A 20,972-nucleotide genomic window follows, 5' to 3' on the forward strand; every position below is an offset into this window, starting at 1 on the left:
CTGATGAAGAGTCTCATCCTGAAACGTTGACTCTTTATTCCTTTCTTCTTTATTAATCTTTTTATTGATTTAAAAGGAACATAAATACAAACAAGAGGAGAATTATCTCAAATATATATATATCAATAACAATACAAACAGAGATTGAAATGGACATTATCAAAAACATACATAGTGTTAAGCTAGTATATAATATATAATAAAAAAGAAAAAAGCAATTCTCCTCTTATCAGTTCATGAAGAGGAAAGAAAAAAAAACTTTGAATTTTAAATGAAGAAAAAAAAGACCCCCACTACACTAAAAAAAAGGAAAAAAAGGGACTGAGGATACAACCAAAAAAAAAGAAAAACTTTCTGATCAAATCTAAAACTTAAAAAAAATTGAAAGAATAATAAATCAAATTAGATGAAAATATTGAATAAAAGGTTGCCAGATTTGCTCAAATTTAAAGGAAGTATCAAATGTCTGACTTCTTATTTTCTCTAAATTTAAACAGGATATAATGGAGGAAAGCCAATAAAAGACAGTAGGTGGATTAGAATCCTTCCACTTCAGTAAAATGGCTCTCCTAGCCAATAAAGTTGAAAAGGCTATCATTTGTTTTTAATGTCTTTTTCTCAGTTAGTGGATAAAAAATGTTTACCTAATGTATATTTCTTTAGATATTTACAAATTAGGAATTTTTTATGTGGTTTGCTGCCAAATTACCCTTCTGCTTATCCACCTAATATGACAGATGCTCTTTTTCAGCTTAAACCACTTCAAAAAGGGTTGATAGCTATAATTTATAAACGGATATTGAATTTACGAATGATATCTAACGATAAAATTAAACATGCTTGGGAATTGGAAGTTCAAGAGTCATTTTCGGATAATCAATGGAGTAAATTTCTTCATTTGGTTAATAACTCATATATTTTTGTGTCCGTCATTCCTTGATACAGTTCAAGGTAGTGCATTGGGCCCATATGTCAAAGGATAAACTAGCACGTATTTTTTCCAACATCAATCCTATTTGTGACAGATGTAATAATGAGATGGCCACTTTAACTCATATGTTTTGGTCTTGTATAAAGCTAGACAACTTTTGGAGAGATGTTTTTAAAACATTATCAAAAGTCTTGGATCTGGACCTACAACCTAATATACTTACGGCAATATTTGGAATTACCCCATCAAAACCAGGAGATATTCCTGTTTCTGCTCAACGTATGATAGCCTTTTCAACTCTTTATTCCTTTCCATAGATGCTGCCTGACTTGCTGAGTTCCTCCAGCATTTTGGGTGTGTTACTCCCAAATAGAAATTGCACTTACTCAACAAGATCCTGCTCCTGCTCCCAAACAAACTCAGACTAATGCCCATTCATCCATCATGCATGTTCCCTGAAAATACATTAAAACTGTTATCTTTCATTTCAAAAACTATTTCTTTCTGCAATTCCATAAACTCCTCCAGAAACTTCTATCACTGTGCTTCTCCTCTATCTTAATCACTGCATCATCCATGACTATGTTTTCAGCTACCAACTGCTTTCTGTCAGGAATAAAACCAGACAAAACACTCAGCATTGACCTTGGCACCAAATTTAGATGGAGCAATGTCATTCCAGCCCAGTTGACTTTGCAAAGTCCTCCTCACAAACATATGTGGGCTGGTATCTAAATTAGGAGAGCACAAAATGTACCAGTCAAACAACAATGTGATGCAGGCACTGTCACAGAATTGTATCTTACAAATAATGTGCTAGACTTGTCTATCACAATCCTTGTGTCACAGTCCCGACCATTAATTCCCCATTTTCTCCTAATTCCCTTTGATTGTGTCATGGTCCTGACCGTTAATTCCTCATTTTCACCTAATTCTCTTTGATAGCAACACACCTGGTTCTCATCAAGACCTGTAGCATAAAGACCCCGGCTTTGCATCCAGTCGTTGCCAGATCGTTGTTTCAACCATTGTGGTAATTAATGTTTCCGGCCACTTAGGATTGCGTATTCTAAGTTTTACTTCAGTATCGAGGGCTGTCTGTGTAACTCTGTTGCTCAGTGTCAAGATAAGCATTGCCTGCCGTCTTGCCTGTCGATTCGCCGTTCAGCTCAGCAACGCTCCGTGTCAAGATAAGTTTTGCCTGCCACCTGTCTCCTGTTTGCCGTTCAAGCTCCAGCCACTCTCACACCCTCGTCTGCATCCTAACTCAATCTCTGTGCCAGTGTCCTGCGTTTGGGTTTGCCCCATTCTTTGCAACACCTTGCAAATGCGTTGTCCCATTGATAGGACAGATCTACCTGACAGGTCATGGTACAGTGGTTTGCAGATGAAGGCCCCATGAAGTCTCATGGCATCAGATCAAGCATGGACAAGGAAACCTTCAACACAAGAAAGTCTGCAGATGCTGGAAATCCCAAGCAACACAAACAAAATGCTGGAGGAATTCAGCAGGTCAGGCAGCATCGATGGAAAAGAGTAAACAGTCGGCGTTTTTGGCTGAGACCCTTCTTCAGGACTGGAAAGGAAGGGGGAAGATGCCTGAATAAAAATATGGGGGGAAGGGAAAGAGGCTAGCTGGAAGGTGATGGGTGAAGCCAGGTGGCTGGGAAAGGAAGGGCTGGAGAAGAACGAATCTGATAGGAGAGGAGAGTGGACAACAGGAGAAAGGAAAGGAGGAGGGGACCCAAGGGGAAGTAATAGGCAGGTGAGAAGAAGTTGAATTTGGGGGTGGGGGAAATTTGTTGACCGGAAATTTGTTGATCAGATTGAAGGGTACCCAGATGGAATATAAGGGGTTGCTCCTCCACCCTGAGGATGGCCTCATCTTGGCACAAGATGAGGCCATAGATCAACATGTTAGAACGGGAATGGGAATAAAAATATTTGGCCTCTGGTAAGTCCCACTTCTGGTGGATGGCATGAGGGTGCTCAATGAAGACTGAAATTTATGACGTCTTACCAATGTCAACACAAGGAATTCTGCAGATGCTGGAAATTCAAGCAACACACATCAAAGTTGCTGGTGAATGCAGCAGGCCAGGCAGCATCTCTAGGAAGAGGTACGGACGACGTTTCGGGCCGAGACCCTTTGTCAGGACCGACTGAAGGAAGAGCTAGTCAGGACTAACTGAAGGAAGAGCTAACAAAGTCCTGACAAAGGGTCTTGGCCTGAAACGTCGACTGTACCTCTTCCAAGAGATGCTGCCTGGCCTGCTGCATTCACCAGCAACTTTGATCTTACCAATGTCCTCCTGATTACTACTTACCCTCCTCTCTCAGCTGATGCGTATTTTCAACTCTGTACCAAACAACACTTGGGGGGAGGTGTCAAAAATTTCAAGAGCACAGAATGTCAGATGGAGACTGCAGAATCTATCACTAAGATAGCACATCAGTAACCAATCTGGCCAAGACCAGAAATATGTCACTGATGACAGGGACTGAGGCAGCTAGTGAACAAACCTACACAAGGTGATCACATCCTCATCAATCTGTTTGTGGCAGATACACATCCATGTTAGTATTGAAAGAAGTGACAACTGCAGAAGTGTATGGCATCACAATCTGTAACCTCACAGTCCAGTTCATTCCACCATTATAATGAAGTCAGAGCACCAAACTTTGCTTCAATAAGGAGTGCAGAAGGGCATAACCATAAATGGGGTGCTTATCTTTGGTCACTCTGTGAACAGAATCACATGCGGAGCGAAAAGATAAAACATGGCATGCAATAGATAGTGCAAAGCAATTTCATAAATATTGCATGAGTTTCTCACACTTAATCATATCAATGACCTTCATTCCATCATAATGTCAGATGTGGCAGGAGATACCATAGCATTAGGACAAGGTCTGCTAGGATTGGAAACAGCTTTCTCCCCCAGGGTGTGAGACTCCCTGCCACCATCCAGGTCTCATCACGTATGAAGCACCAGTAGCATTACACTGTTTATTTTTAAACTTGTATCGTAAATACACCTTATTATTTGTTGATTTATTAGTGGCAATATTACTTTATGAGTTGTGCGTGAGTTACATAGACTGTGTTATGCACCTTGGTCTGGAGGAACTTTGTTTCATTTGGTGGTATATGGTTGAATGACAATACACTTGAACCTGAACTCCAGACAAGGGCTGATTAGTGGCAAATAATAGTCATGCCACATACAGTGAATATTAGGAGATTGCTAACCAGGGAGTAAAAGTCTGACGACCTATGCCTCATATTGAATCGCGTTACCATTTACCATGAATATGAATACCTCACCATCAACAGCCTGGGAGAAAGTGGGAGCGGCATTGACCAAACAGAAAAGACATACTGAAAAATAGGATGCAACACCTAAAAATGCTCAACACCACCTTGGACATAGCAGCCTGCTTGATTGATAACCCATTTGTAATCCTTCACCTCACTCTCCCCACTACCAGCGCACAGAATTTGCTGTGGGTACCATCTGCAAATTGCACTGCAATTATTCATCTTTGCTGTTTTTATTTTATTTTGAGATGCAGCACATTAACAGGCTCTTCTGATCCAATGATCCTGCACCACCCAATTCCAGGCATGTGATTAATTCTGGTAAGGTGGCAGTGCACTTGGTCAAGCAGCTTCTACAGGGCCAACTAGGGGTGTTACTGTCTTTTTTAAACATACTTTTTATGATCACTTGATTCAGCTGAAAACATGAAGAACAAGAACTGCAGGTCTACCCCATCAGCATGTTGCTTGTTGGCAGAGAAACTGAAGGGTTTAGACTTGGTGCAGATTGTGCTGTAGCCTGCGTCAGAGAGGCCTTGGAGGAATCCGTGTGTGAAGGCGGTGTGCGGTCTAACAGTGAGTTTTCTTTTCTTGTGACTGCAACACCCCGTTGGACATCGTTAATGTGGAATGCTGCAAGTCTGGTTTATTGGCAGGCGGCGGGTCGGTGGGGGGTGGGCTGCGTGGCCACAGTCATAGTGAGGATTAGGCCTGAAACCGGAGTGTCACCTATTTACAACTGCCCAGGAGAGCTGGAGGCATCAAAGTCAGTGCACTCCACCAGAATGCCAGAGGAAATGTGGTGCGATGTCCATGCTGGAGGCCCCCAACCCCCTCCCCCTCCCCCCATCGTGTTCACTTGGTAGAAGACTAGCCATATTGTGTTCGATTGTAGACTGCTGCAACATTCATGGACTCGGGAATTTGCATTATACTTTTTTCTCTGTGTGACTGTTTACTGCTATCTTATATGTGCTAAATATGCCTTGTGCTGTGTATGACTGTTGGTACCGTGGCTGGCACCTTGGCCCTAGAATTTCATTTGGCTGTATTTGTGGGTATTTATGTATGGTTGAATGACAATTAAACTTGACTTGAACCTACTAATCCATACATATTTGAAACTTGTGAGGAAACTGGAACACCCAGAGGAAACACACACGGGCATGGGGAGAATGTACAAACTCCTTAGACAGTGGTGGGAATCGAAGCTGTTCATTGGTGCTGTAAAGCATTACACTAACCATTACACTACTGTACTGTTCTCAAACCCACGACTTCTACCCTTAAGAAGTTCAAGGGCTTCTGTACCATAGGAGTATTACTATTTCCTAAATTGAAAATATATAGCCATTCTTCAAAGTATTTTAATATCAAAGTACAGTATGTATATGTTACCATATACAGTACTAACCTGCGATTCATTTTCTTGCAGACATTTACAGGAAAAAATAATAGAATAGAATTTTAGAAAAAATTACACTATATATAAACTATAAGTAAAAAAAGGGCAACCAAACAACCAATGTGCAAAAAACAGACTGTGCAAATGAAAATAATATTAAGAATATGAGTTGTAAAGAGTCCTGTAAAGCGATTCTGCGGGTTGTAGAATCAGTTCTGAGTGCACGCTGGCTTAAGAGACTGATGGTTGTAGGATAATAATTGGTCCTGAAACCGGTGGTGGGGGTCCCAAGGTTTTGGTACCTCCTGGCCGATGGTAGGAGCAAGAGGACTTTGAACGTTGAATTCTTTATTATCAATAGGTCCAACCCTGGAACTCCTTCCCCATGTGATGTGGAATACACTCCATACCACTACCTTTTGGAAGACAATATGCGCTGGACTTGCCAGATATGCCGGGATCCAACACATAAAAGTGTACGTTATGTAACAGGTTTCACAGAGAATAGATTCCGGAGAGTAGTGAGTTTATACATAGCAAGATTTCAGGAGGTCGGATGCTACTTAGAGCAAAGACCAAAGATTCTTGGTAACATCCCACGAAGCGCAGACTGGCTGATGGAGCACACTGAGAGAAATTTTGTAACACGAGAACGCAGATAGATCTTATGAGGAGCAGCAAGGGAGATGGACAAGAGAAATCTTAAGGCGCTTTTGGAACTCCGAGATCCAGGGGCGGCAGGCGTGACAGGGTAGGATTCCAGGATTCGCCGGGTACGAGAGGAAGGGCCCAGCAGAAGATCTCGGGCGGCATGCAGGAAATGCTGAGTGATCCTCGGGGAGCAGCGTGAGCGCGATCTCCGGGAGAGAGTGAGGTGAATTGAGGACAGCGGGGTCCGGGAGGAGCGGAGACGCGGGCTCGTTCCTTTCCTCCCTCCCTTCCGAGCTGAGGTGGGGCGGGGCGGAGAGCAGAGCAGAGGGTTGGCTTTCGGCGGGCTAAGGGCGGCAAAGGCGGAGGCTGGCACAGGGAGGGAGGAGCCAAGCTTCTGCCGGCCGCTCGACACACGGGCTCGCACACCGGGGCATCATGACGGAGAACGGCAGCGCGGGCGGCGTGGGCTCGGAGCCGAACGGAGGGCCGTGCTGCGGCTCCGAGCCGGGCGACAGGCTCTTCCTCCGGCGGAGGCTGACGATCGCCGAGCCCGGCAACAGGGTGACGGTGGTGCTGGGCGCTCAGTGGGGGGACGAGGGCAAAGGCAAGGTGGTGGATTTGCTGGCGCAGGACGCAGACATCGTGTGCAGGTGCCAGGTAAGTGAACCCCGAAGCGTCGCCGGGGACAGAGGTTTGGGCCCGCCAGCCATCAACTAACTCTTCCCGCGCCTTCGGCTGTGACCTCAGCTCGGGAGGGAGAGGAAGGAAGGGCAGGGGAAGGGAAGGGAAGGGAAGGGGGTGGGAAGAGATCGAGCCGGGCTGGCTGGGGGGATGGGCCTGGCCCACTGCCGCGGATGGAGGGAAACAAATCAAACCGCTGTCCATCCCTTTCTTCCGACAGCCCCAGCCACCTACCTCTTCTCCGTCCCCTCCCCACCCCTCCCCTCCCCTCCCCTCCCCTCCCCACCCCACCCCACCCCTCCCCTCCCCTGCCCACCCCTCCCCTCCCCACCCCACCCCACCCCTCCCCTCCCCTCCCCTCCCCACCCCACCCCACCCCTCCCCACCCCCTCCCTCCCCTCCCCACCCCTCCCCACCCCTCCCCACCCCACCCCTCCCCACCCCACCCCACCCCTCCCCACCCCCTCCCCACCCCTCCCCACCCCCTCCCTCCCCTCCCCTCCCCACCCCTCCCCTCCCCACCCCTCCCCACCCCACCCCACCCCTCCCCACCCCTCCCCACCCCTCCCCACCCCACCCCTCCCCACCCCTCCCCACCCCTCCCCTCCCCTCCCCACCCCTCCCCTCCCCACCCCCTTAATTCTGCACCTTAGGCTCCTGCAGTGCCTCCCTTCACTCCTCCTGCCTCACACCCCTTCAAACTCCCCAGGATCTCCCGCCATACAGCCCGTCTACCTCCCCCCCCCCGCTGTACATGCCCCCTACCCTTTTACCTTCCCAGGACCCCCTGCCTCCTACCTACCCAGGTACCCGCCACCTTGCATTACACCCAGTTTACCTCCCTCAGGACCCCTCTACTTCCCCCAGACCCTTCCGCCATACACCCCCTCTACTTCCCCCTCTACCTCCCCGCCGTACACCCCCTCTACCTCCCCGCCGTACACCCCCTCTACCTCCCCGCCGTACACCCCCTCTACCTCCCCGCCATACACCCATCTCTACCTCCCCCTGCCCCCCCGCCATACACCCATCTCTACCTCCCCCAAGCCCTCCCGCCACCCGCCATACACCCATCTCTACCTTCCCCAGCCACCCCCGCCATACACCCATCTCTACCTCCCCCAGGCCCCCCCACCATACACCCATCTCTACCTCCCCAAGTCCCTTTCCCGACTATACAGCCCCTCTACCTTCCCCAGGCCCCCACCAACTGCCATACACACTCTCCCCCAGGCCCCCACCCTGCATAAACACCCTCTACCTCCCCTGCCCCCCCCATCTACCCCCCCCAGTCCACTGTACACCCCTGTTGCCTCCCCCAGGTATCCCCCACCTTGCCATACACCCCCTCTACCTCTCCCAGGCCCCCACCTAACTATTCACTTCTCTCTTCCTCTGCTGTCTTCCTCTTTCTCTTTTCCACCTAGCCCCCTGCCTTCTGCCCCCACCCTCCAGATCTTTGGCACCTACTGCTTTCTTCTCCCCATGCCACCTGCCCTCTCACTTTCTTCCTCAGCCTCTGCCATCCTTCATTTCTGTCCACCTTATCTTGCATTCCTTTTTCCTCCCTGCTAGTTTTTTTGCTCTCCCACTAATTTCTTTTTTGTTTAAATTGCACTCATTTTTCTCAATCATGGCCTTTTCTTTTCCCCTCCCCCCTGTTTTGGGCCAATACTAAGAATGTTATTTCCTCATTTATTCACTATGTGTTTCAGCAAAACAACAGAGTGTATTTGCATTTGTTTCAGTGGGAGAAGCACTTTATTAATTGGTGAAAGATTTGGATTGCCATCTTGCCCATGTTTCTTTTTTTGTGTTTTTAATGTTTTTGGAAGGGTGAGCATTTTGGGAAGATAGCCACATGTTACTGTCTGGTTGTTGGTCTGTGAGTAACAGAACCACTTCCTTTTTGCCTTCAACACTGCCCTCTCAGTTTCCAGGATGCAGAAGTAACATTACTTGAAAGAGAATTAGTAAAAGTCTGAACCTCCCATTAAGAAAAGGTTGCTGTTTGTTTTCCATGAAAGCTGCAGAAATGAAAGGAAATGGTGTTTTCTCACCCTGTGAAATAGTTTGTTTCTCTCTTCATCCCCTCAATTAAGGACTAGATGAAAAATAATTCCCTGTATCAAAAAGTGTGCTTTTCTATAGTAAATTTAATATTGTAGTGGATCTCAGTTGAAAAGAGCAATATGAAACAAAAAATTGATACTGAGCTATACAGTATTGAGATGGAAGTCCATTTGGCCCATCAAATCATACTGGAATAAAGAACAGAGTTATGCCACATAGAAATAGGCTCTTTGGCCAATCATGTCCATAGCGATGATCACAAACCCATCAGTACCAATTTCCAGCACTCGGCCACTTGTCCTCTATGCCCCCGTAATTCTGGTTGTCCTCCAAAAACTTCAAGTGTCATGAGGAACTCTGCCTTCACCACCCACTCAGGCTGTGTGTTTCGGGTTCTGAACAGCTGGGTGAAAAGCTTTTCCAGATTTTTCCCCAAAACTACCTACCCCTTAGTTTAAATACATGTTCACTAGTTTTAATATTTGCAATGGGGTAAAGTTTCTCACAATCCCCCGTATCCTTTTATATATACTGTCAGGTTTCCTCTCATTTCCCTTTACCTTAAGGACACCAACTATAAATTTTCCAGTCTCCTCATAACTTAAACACTTCACCCCAGGGAACATCCTGGTGTATCTCATTTACATCTTCTCCAGTGTGATCATGTCCTTCCTACAGTGTGGTGACCCAAACTGGATAAAGTATGCCACATGTGTGAGGTATTGCACTTTGGAAGGACAAACCAAGGTAGAACATACAGGCTAAATGGTAAGGCACTGAGGAGTGCAGTGGAACAGAGGAATCTGGGAATATAGATACAAAATTCCCTAAAAGTGGCGTCACAGGTAGATAGTGTCGTAAAGAGAGCTTTTGGTACATTGGCCTTTATTAATCAAAGTATTGAGTATAAGAGCTGGAATGTTATGATGAGGTTGTATAAGGCATTGGTGAGGTCGAATCTGGAGAATTGTGTTCAGTTTTGGTCACCAAATTACAGGAAGGATATAAATAAGGTTGAAAGAGTGCAGAGAAGGTTTACAAGGATGTTGCCGGGACTTGAGAAACTCAGTTACAGAGAAAGGTTGAATAGGTTAGGACTTTATTCCCTGGAGCGTAGAAGAATGAGGGGAGATTTGATAGAGGTGTATAAAATTACGATGGGTATAGATAGAGTGAATGCAAGCAGGCTTTTTCCACTGAGGCAAGGGGAGAAAAAAACCAGAGGACATGGGTTAAGGGTGAGGGGGGGGAAAGGTTAAAGGGAACATTAGGGGGGGCTTCTTCACACAGAGAGTGGTGGGAATATGAAATGAGCTGCCAAACGAGGTGGTAAATGCGGGTTCTTTTTTAACATTTAAGAATAAATTGGACAGGTACATGGATGAGAGGTGTATGGAGGGATATAGTCTGTGTGCAGGTTAGTGGGACTAGGCAGAAAATACTTCGGCACAGCCAAGAAGGGCCAAAAGGCCTGTTTCTGTGCTGTAGTTTTTCTATATGGTTATTGTACTGTTTTATAAAGCTGTATTGTAGCCTTCCTGTTCCTGTACTCTGTGCACTGACCAATGAAGGCAGTTATCTGGGAAACCCTAACCACTTTCTATCTCTGATGCACTCTTCAGGCATATTTGGATTTACCCATAAAGGATTCTTCTGTTTATCAGTCTCCTCTCAGCTGTAATTTCATTAGTTCTCCTAAAATACATCATTTCACACCAATCAGAGCCTTGGCTTTGCCTATCTAATCAATTTGTCAATGCCATCCTGTAACCTAAGACTACCTCTTCACTATCAAATATAATCAATTTTTTGTGTAACTTTTGTGACTGGGAGAAGTTTTACTAAGCATCTTTAAAAAGATAGCTGCTCAGAGGTTCAGGGAAATAAAACTCAAAACTAAAACCTAAGTATGGCTGGCAGTTGTAAAGAGATTAAATGGGAAATGATCAAGAAGTGAAGGGAATTCTGGAGGATTATATAGCTGGAGAAGATTAGAGATGGGGAGTGCTCTAATTTAACAAAATTTTTAAAAAATGAGGCTCACTCTGTTAACAGGCATCTTGAGAGTGCAAACAAAAATGTTACAATCTTCATTCAAATAAATCATTGTAATATTAGCATTAAAATATACACAGAATTTTGTCCAACTACATAATTTTTTGCAGTTCTTTAACCATAAACTGTATAGCATTGAGGTGTTTTAGTCAAACCGACCATAAATAACGCAATATTTGATTGAATCTAATATGGTTATTATTTTATTATGGAATTACTGAGTACGCCCGCAAGAAAATGAATCTCAGGGTTGTATATGGTCATACACACACACACACACACACACACACACTTTGATAATGAATTTACTTCTAAACAAAACTGAAACCTGAAGCAATAATCAGAAATGCTGGAAGAATTCAGCTAAGCAAGCTGCATCTATGGAAAATGAACCCAGTTACTGTTTTAGTCAGGTACCCTTCCTTGACATTTGGCCTATATGTAAACTTGTTTCTCTTTCCATGAAGGATATTTGACTGGCTGAGTTTTTGCAGCATTTATGTTTTAGTCAATATCCCTTTGTTCAATTAGACTACACTTGCAAACAGTTCCAACTTTTTAAAATTTTAGGTCCACTGTCCAGCAGAAGGGTCACTTTACAGTCGGGGGTATTGAATTTCTGGCCATTTGGTGAAGTATGAAACTTATGCAAAAGATTCAATTGGATTGATCACCGAACAGTGGGGGAATTTATGTGGTGTCTGATCACTATTGTCACCTTGTTCAGCACCCTCAGAAATAATTTATGATATGATTATGAAGACACGTAGTCCTCTTGTCATTTAGTAATACATGCATTAAGAAATGATACATTATTTCCTCCGGTGTGATATCACAAAACACAGGACAAACCAAGACTGAAAAAACTGACAAAACCACATAATTTATAGTTACAAACAGTGTAACAATATCATAACTTGATGAAGAAGTCCGTGAGCACAGTAAAGTTCAAAGTTTCTCAAATGTCCTACATCTCACGCAGACGGGAAAAGGAAGAAAAACTCTCCCTGCCATGCCGACCACAATCCAACTCTGAGTCATCTGAAAACTTTGAGCTCTGATCAGCTCTCCGACACCGAGTACTGAGCGCCATCTCTGTCTGAACAATTCAACCTCCTTCTCAGTGGCCAAAAGCAGGCAAGGCCAGGGATTTTGAGGCCTACCCTCCGAAAGATTCCCGACCACACAGTAACGACAGCAGCGAACGGGCGCTTCAGAAATTTCTCCAGATGTTCCTCTGTGCTTTCACGTCCATTCTCCATCAAATCGGAATTGTCCATGGCCCCTATTTAACAGATACAATATCATTTTTCACCGGAGGGCTGCGCACACGTAGTTTATATGGTTGACCATCTATAGTTTTGTTTCTTAGGCGTTTGTTATCAACAGCACAGCTGCTGGTATTCCTTACTTATCTATGTGTTTAAACTTAATTTATCAATTGTGAAGTATTCAGGTGTTTTCAAGGGATGGTTTGATTTTATTGAATGTGTATGACTTCAAAGTGAATAATGCATTGGCTTTCAAAGTGGGGAAAGTGTATCACTTTTACTGAAGTTATCAACCTCTATGCATAGAAGTTGATGCTGGACGATTTTGCAATAGGAATTAAATACTAAATTAGTTTTGAATCAGTTAGCCATTTATTAATTTATTCAATGTTTTACCATCTGGACATTGCTGGCAAAGATCAGCATTTATTGCCCGACTCTAATTGCCTTTGAAAAGATCACGGTAAGAGTCTTCCTTGAACTGCAATCCTTCTGGTGTAAGTAGTCCCACAGGGCTATTGGTTAGTCTGGGTGGCAGTACAGCGTCAGTGATTTATTTTCAAGTGAGGATGGTGCGTGACTTGGAGAGGAACCTTGACCTTTGGTGGTATGGGTTACAAGTTGAGAGGCCCTGTAAGACCAGTGCAGGAGAACATTAGCTGTGCATTTTGCAGATGGTCCAAGGCTACGGCCTCTGTGTCCCAGTGGTGGAGGGAATAATTGTTTTGTGTTGCTGATAGATTATCAGGCAAGTGACGAATATGGCATTACATGTAAGCTGGAAACCAGAGACCTGGAACAGAAACAAAGTGCTGGAAACATTCAGCAGGTTATGCAGCATTTGCGGAGGGAGAAACGGAATTAAAATTTCAGATTAAAGGCGGATGATGCCTGATCTGTGAACATTTTCAGCGTTCAATCACACACTTGGCATGTGCTTTGAAGATTCTTTTAAGCTTGTGCCATGTTAGAAGGTGTGTCACTTGTTGCTTACACCCAGACAATGAACTGAATATTGTTATTTTTGGGTCATCTTTAAACTTGACTTAAGGCTATATGTAAGAGTTATGTTTCTCTTGTGACAAGAAATAAAAATTGGACTTGAGGAACCTAGAGTAATTCATTGACAAACGTTTCTGACTTTTATTGCTTTGTAGCGATACCACTACAAGATAGTGAGCGATTCCTTATACAAGTGCAATTACAAAGAAAGCATGGCAGCGCCTCTGCTTCCTTAGGGTTTTTGAAGATTTGGCATGACATCTAAAGCTTTGACAAATTTGTGTGTGGTGGAGAGTATACTGATTGGCTGCATTGCGGTTTGGTATGGATACATCAATGCTCTTGAACAGAAAATCCTACAAAAGAAGTGGATACAGCTCAGTCCACTGTGGGTAAAGCCCTCCCTACTATTGAACACATCCACACAGAGTATTGTCACAGGAGAGCAGTATTCATCATCAGGGACAATCCATCACCTAGGATATACTCTCTATTTACTGTTACCATCAGGAAGGAGGTGCAGGAGCCTCGGGACTCTCATTACCAGGTTCAGGAATAGTTATTATCTTTCAATCAAAGGCTCTTGATCCAAAGGGTAAAACTTCACTCAACTTCACTTGTCCCATCATTGAAATGTTCCCACAACCTATGGACCCATTTTAAAGGACTCTTTATTTCATGCTCTCAATATTTACTGCTTGCTTATTATTTTTATTTCTCTCATTTGTATTTGCACAGTTTTATTTTAACTTTCACACACTAGTTGAATGCCCAAGTTGGCGCAGTCTTTCATTGATACTGTTATGGTTATTATTCTATTCTGGGTTTATTGAATATGTCTGCAAGAAAGAAAGCACTTCTTCATGAAAGGTTGTTGTAGGAAAGCAGCATCCAGCAATAGAAATTTCCACCACCCAGGTCATGCTGGTGCCATCAACTAGAAGGTACAAGAGCCTCAGGACTCGGACCACCAGAGTGATTCTTAGGGTTGTATATGGTGATGTGCTTTGATAATAAATTTACTTTGAAGTTTGAACATTTATTAACTCTATTCAGCAAATTGTTTGGCTAAACGTTTCATAACCTACGGCATGTGAAAACGTTTTGCTATTGGAGTTAATGCATTTCATTTATTAATATGCCACAGGGCGCATTGACTGATCCTGTGTCTGACTACACTTGGTGAGTCTAGTAAGAATAATGGATTGATTTGGTGTGGATTTTAGAGCTGCCTTTGTTACAAATTTGAATAGGTCTCGAGGTAAGCTGCATTCATTGCTGTTTCGCTGCAAGTTATGCCTCAGAACTGCTTATTTTGCTGACCTATTTAAGAAGATAAGCAAATTATTTTCTGAGTCGTGATTGATTCCTTTGTTTAATCACAAAAGAGATAGCCTGTAACGTTACTTTAAAGTAGTAGGTGAAAGAAATAAAAGATAGGTGGATAATACTATGCTTCTTTTGACCCATAGCAACGAGCCAACAAAATGAACAACTATTCTGAAGTTTGGTATCTGCTGTCACTCAGCAACTGTTGATCAGCAAGAAATGTGATAACTTGTTCAAGCAGAAAGTAAAGCTACCAAAACTCCATACAACATCGAAAGGACAGCACAGTGGCATAGCAGCTAGCGCAATTGCTTTACAGTGCCAGTGATCACTGAAGATGGTTCGATTCCCACCGCTGTCTGTAAGCCGTTTGTACATTATGATTAGGCTAGGGTTGAATCAGAGGGTTGTTGGTGCTTGGCTCGAAGGGCTGAAATAAATATTTAAAAACTGGTCATGTCAAGTCCTCTTCCTACAAGGCATGGCACTCACCTGCTCTGAAATGGGTACTGAATGTGGTGCCAAATTTTTCAAGGTAACCTTGATGATGAAATAGTTTTTGGCTGAGGAACAGGTGGCAGATCAAGTCACTTGTCATTGCATTTTGATTTCTGTTGCATTTTGCTTGCTGGAACTGCTGCATGAATCAGTTTAACAGTAGCTCTAATTGCTGGTCTTGTAGAATTGCCTATTTGCATTACTCAGATTCTATGCAAAGTCAATACCTCTGCATATGTTAAAAAAAAAAATGGAAATAACATCGCCTTGTTATTGCGTGAGGGTTGTGCATGAGAGGCAGGGTAGGGAAGCTCTGTTGATTTTTTTCGTCAAATCAAATGATATCATTTGCCCTGTGGCTCTTTTGAAGGAGCTGTCAAAAATCATCCCTACTTCATTGCTGTTTCCCATAATGTTGCATTTAAAGATAGCATACAATTTACTAGTATTTATTGCGTATTGAATGTTTATAAACTGGTTGCCGTACATTGACGTCCATCCCAACACCAAGTGGTTCCTCTATTCATGTTACTACCAGTGTACGGTTACTCAAATATATCAGAAACAGATTTAGCAGATACTTGGGATGGATGCACTGACTTTGGTAATAATAGGCATAATATACACCAAAGGAAAGCATCCAGTGCTGGAGTAGAAGGTAGCCTTTTAAAGCCAGTGTTTAAATAAATGGCCAAGTAGGATATTTTTTATTTATTTATTGAGGTGGGGCACAGAATAGGCCCCACTAGCCCTTTGAGCCATGGCACCCAGCAAGTCCCCTGATTTAATACCAGCCTAATCACGGGACAATTTACAATGACCAATTAACCTACCATCTTTGGAATATGGGAGGAAATTGCAAGAAACCCACGTGGTTACAGGGAGAATGTACAAGCTCCTTACAGGCAGCATTGGGAACAAATTCTTTGAAATTATTCCTTGTCCTTGGGTCAGTTGGTGCAGAATGGAAGCATGTTCCATTTAGCAGTCTTGCTTTTTGTAAGATTGACAATTCTGTCACTGATGTTTCTGTAAAATTTAAATACGGCTCTTCACACTCTGTGACTCTTTGACCACATTGTTTGTGACCACATTGGTTATTGCTTAGAAAACCTGTTTTCCTCTGGTACCTTATCAACGAAAGCATATGTCCATCTAGTAACACACATCAAAGTTGCTGGTGAACGCAGCAGGCCAGGCAGCATCTCTAGGAAGAGGTACAGTCGTCGTTTCGGGCCGAGATCCTTCGTCAGGACTACATCTATCTAGTTTTGATTTTTATCTTAAATGTGAGAATATGTTGATATATTTGGGCATCAAATAAGTGTTAAAGACTTGAATAATTAAGGTTTTGAAGTTCAAAAGTCCAAGTAAATTTATTATCAATCACATACAACCCTGAGATTCATTGTCTTGTGGGCATCCAGTAAATCAAAAAAAAAGCCAATAGAATCAGTGAAAGACTGCACCCAATGGGATGAGTCAATAACCAATGTCCAAAAGACAACAAACTGTCAAAATACAAAAGAAAAAAAGAAAACAATATTGAGAACATGATATGTAGAGTCCTTGAAAGTAATTCAATAGATTGTGGAAATAGGTCATTAATGGGGCAAATGAAGTTATGTCCTCTGGTTCAGGAGCCTAATGGTTGAGGGGTAATAACTGTTCCTAAACCTGGTGGTGTGAGCCCTGAGTCTCCTTTACCTTCTCCCTGATGGCAGCAGCAAGAAGAGGGAATGGCCCTGAGTGGTGGGGGTTTCAATGGTGGGGAGGACTTTACCCAGGATGGACTGGGCTATACCCACTATTTTTGTAGGATTTTCCATTCAAGGGCATTGGTGCTTCCATACCAGGCTGTGATGCAACTAGTCAATATACTCGTAGACCTCTGTTGTACGCCTCCTGAAGTCAATAATCAGCTCCTTTGTTTTGCTGATGACAAGTAAGAGATTGTTGTTGTAGCTCGATTTAGCCAGATTTTCAACCTGAGTACCCTAGGTTGTGCTGCTTTGAGCCATTGATTTGCTGGAATCTGTACCTTGAAGACTAGTGGCTATCTTTCTTCCCCTGTTTTTGTAATTTTACCTTTCTCAAAGGTTAGGACTTGTAGATTAGGACTTTATTCCTGTAGAAGATTGAGGGGAGATTTAGCAGAGGTATGCAAAATTATGAGGGGTGTAGATAGGGTAAATGCAAGTAGGCTTTTTCCACTGAGTTTGTGTGCGACTAGAACTAGAGGTCATGGTTATGGGTAAAATGTTTAAGGGGAATATCTTCACTCAAGGTGGTGACATTGTAGAATGATCTGCCAGCGCAAGTGGTAGATGCAAGTTAGATATCAACATTTAAGAGAAATTGGGATAGGTATGTGGATAGGAGGGGTATGAAAAACTGTGGTCTGGCAGCAGGGTGATGGGCCGAGGCAGTTTAATGGTCTGGCACAGACTAGATGGGCTGAAGGGTCTGTTTCTGTGCTGTAGTGTTCTAATACTCTATGACTCTTCAAATTTAGTTTACATACAGTAGGTCTCTTCTGCTATACCTGCACATGTGCCTATTCTGACTGACTTTTCTGTAGGAGTATTTGAGAAGCTGCTGTAAAATAAATAGAGTTTATCCACATCCTCCATTTAGTAGTATAAACATCATAGTCCCACTGTGATCCCAGTCTCATGGTGGCAGTGTTATCTGAGATCAACTTATCAGACTGAATTCTAAATGTTAATTCTGGCTTCACCAAACCTGTGGTTCTCTGGAGTGTCCTCAAATTATAAGAAGCTGGACTGTTGCTGGTTAAATTTCTGGAGTTAGATGTTTACATGTGTTTTTAATGATGGACCAATAACTAAAAATTATATCAGTCAGATTCTTTTAAAAAAAATGCAAACCATTAGTTTCAAATTGCAATTTGCCAATAGATGGTAACACATACAGAATTCTGGAGGAACTCAGTAGGTCAGGCAGCATGTATGGAGAGGAATGAAGAGTTGACATTTTGGGCTGAGAACTGTCATCAGGGCTGAAAAGGAAGGGGGAAGAAGCCAGCTGGCACAGCCTCATGTTACCTTCCAGCTTGCGTTCCTTCCCCTTCCCCTCCCCCCACCGTATTTTGGCTTCTTCCCCCTTTTCAGTGTTGATGAAGGGTTTCAGCCTAAAATATTGACACTTTCTTCTCCTCTTCATAGATGCTGCCTGACCTGACCTGACCTAATTCCTCCAGAATTTTGTGTGTGTTACTCTGATTTCCAGCATATGCAGAATCTTCTGTGTTTATGATTTGCCAATAAATGCTTGCTTTGTATTTTAAAGGATATGACCTACCACTTTCGTATGACTCTTGTTGGTTATGCAGTGCCTTCGTATCCAGTCACCAGTGTTAAATGTTTACTGATTTATATCCTAAGGCTGCATCAATAGATCAGTTTAAATAAAATGCTGATTGTTGCAGTGTTTTTACTGGAACTTGTTCAGTGGCACATTGTCTGCAAAATTTTTTTGTGACTTGGGCATTTCAATCTTGTGTAATACAGTTTAGTGTAATTGTCATTTCATTGCAAAAAATGTTCTGGTGACAGTTCACACAAGCTGTGTAAAACTCAAATCTGCATTATTCCCCGTGTCAGAATCAAAAAGCAGTTAACTTGTCTTCATTTCCAATCTTTTTGCTATAAAGTCTTCTTTGTCCCTTGTGACTTCATACACCGTTTTCTACAGCTGCAGTAAAATTCTTGATTGTTCGCTTTGGTAATTGAAGGTGACCTAGGGCTCAATTCTTTTGAGTGATTCTGGGAGTTCTGTTCTGTCACCTTGAATGATATATTCCTTTAGCAGGAACCAACTTTGTCAAGGTGTTGATGGTAGTCATAGTCACCTGATAACTTGTATTTCCCTGTAGATATAGGGACTTGGGCAAAGGTAGAAAATTGGCCAATAAAAAAATTGCTTTTGGCATAAGCCCTTGAGTTTTATGGGCCATTGAGATATAGTTTATTCCCCTGTTCAATTTTCCTCAATGTGTGTGTAATTTTGCACCACACACACAAAATGCTGGAGGAACTCCAAGCAGCAGCTATGGAAAAGAGTGAACAGTCGACAATTCGGGCTGGGGCCTTTCATGGGGTCTGGCATTTTGTGTGTGTTGCTTGGATTTCCAGCATCTGCAGATTTTCTTGTGTATGTTATTTAGATTACCAGTCTTTCCCAGGTTTGGAATTCACCCTTGCAGATTCTGCTGACACATTTGAGGATGCCAGCTTTGATCAGTTCACTTTACAGGTTTTCAGAACCATGATTTTCTATTGTTAGTCTTCTGCAGAATTAGCTCCCAAAAATATCTGCCAGGTAGCCTTCGAGTTGGAACCAGGCAAAGTCGTTGAAACTGCTCTATCACTTGATTCATTTGTTTGTGAGGTGGAAGGGAATTTGAGCAAGAAGCTTAAGAGGATGGAATTCTTTGTTTTGCAACCAGCAGCAGACCCTCATTCATTTTCCTGTTGAAGAAACACTGCAGATGAAGGCAATGGATGTGCAGAAGCTGGTAGAGGTACAAATAAAATGTCAACAGTAGCAATGAAAGATACTTTCTTGGCCTCACCACTTTTGTTTCACTTAACTAAAGGGTCTTGTACAATTCAAATGCTGATAGATCATGGCCTTGAACATCTTCAGTGACTCTATTTTCACAGCAGTTTGGACAGAGAAAGCTTAAGAAATTACAACACTCCAGGAAATTCTTTGTCAGTATCTTAAATGGAGCTTTTTTCCAAAACAATACTTCCAAATTCTGCTTTTTCTCTCCGGGGGAAATATCAGCATGCTCACCTCAGAAACATGTCATGTCATGTCATTTCAGAATGGCAGGCGGTGACTAGTGGGGTACCGCAAGGCTCAGTGCTGGGACCCCAGTTGTTTACAATATATATTAATGACTTGGATGAGGGAATTAAATGCAGCATCTCCAAGTTTGCGGATGACACGAAGCTGGGTGGCAGTGTTAGCTGTGAGGAGGATGCTAAGAGGATGCAGAGTGACTTGGATAGGTTGGGTGAGTGGGCAAATTTATGGCAGATGCAATTTAATGTGGATAAATGTGAAGTTATCCACTTTGGTGGCAAAAATAGGAAAACAGATTATTATCTGAATGGTGGCCGATTAGGAAAAGGGGAGGTGCAACGAGACCTGGGTGTCATTATACACCAGTCATTGAAAGTGGGCATGCAGGTACAGCAGGCGGTGAAAAAGGCGAATGGTATGCTGGCATTTATAGCAAGAGGATTCGAGTACAGGAGCAGGGAGGTACTACTGCAGTTGTACAAGGCCTTGGTGAGACTACACCTGGAGTATTGTGTGCGGTTTTGGTCCCCTAATCTGAGGAAAGACATCCTTGCCATAGAGGGAGTACAAAAAAGGTTCACCAGATTGATTCCTGGGATGGCAGGACTTTCATATGAAGAAAGACTGGATGAACTGGGCTTGTACTCGTTGGAATTTAGAAGGTTGAGGGGGGGAACGTATAAAATCCTAAAGGGATTGGACATGCTAGATGCAGGAAGATTGTTCCCGATGTTGGGGAAGTCCAGAATGAGGGGTCACAGTTTGAGGATAAAGGGGAAGCCTTTTAGGACTGAGATTAGGAAAAACTTCACACAGAGAGTGGTGAATCTGTGGAATTCTCCGCCACAGGAAACAGTTGAGGCCAGTTCATTGGCTATATTTAAGAGGGAGTTAGATATGGCCCTTGTGGCTACGGGG

At 43.2% G+C, this 20,972-nt stretch overlaps 1 protein-coding gene across 2 annotated transcripts in view; it reads left to right on the forward strand.

The window, feature by feature from the left end:
• Positions 1 to 6,638: 6,638 nt before the first annotated feature.
• The window catches only part of adss2 (adenylosuccinate synthase 2), a 128,768-nt gene continuing 114,434 nt past the window's right edge, over positions 6,639 to 20,972 (forward strand). For both annotated transcript variants that reach the window (XM_072264832.1, XM_072264833.1), the window contains exon 1: positions 6,639 to 6,966. In XM_072264832.1, coding sequence (XP_072120933.1) covers positions 6,745 to 6,966 — 222 coding nt within the window. In that variant the 5' untranslated portion in view covers positions 6,639 to 6,744. The remainder of the gene's footprint in view (positions 6,967 to 20,972) is intronic.

This window comes from Mobula birostris, chromosome 8 (assembly GCF_030028105.1).
Source record: "Mobula birostris isolate sMobBir1 chromosome 8, sMobBir1.hap1, whole genome shotgun sequence".
NCBI classification, from domain to species: Eukaryota; Metazoa; Chordata; class Chondrichthyes; order Myliobatiformes; family Myliobatidae; genus Mobula; species Mobula birostris.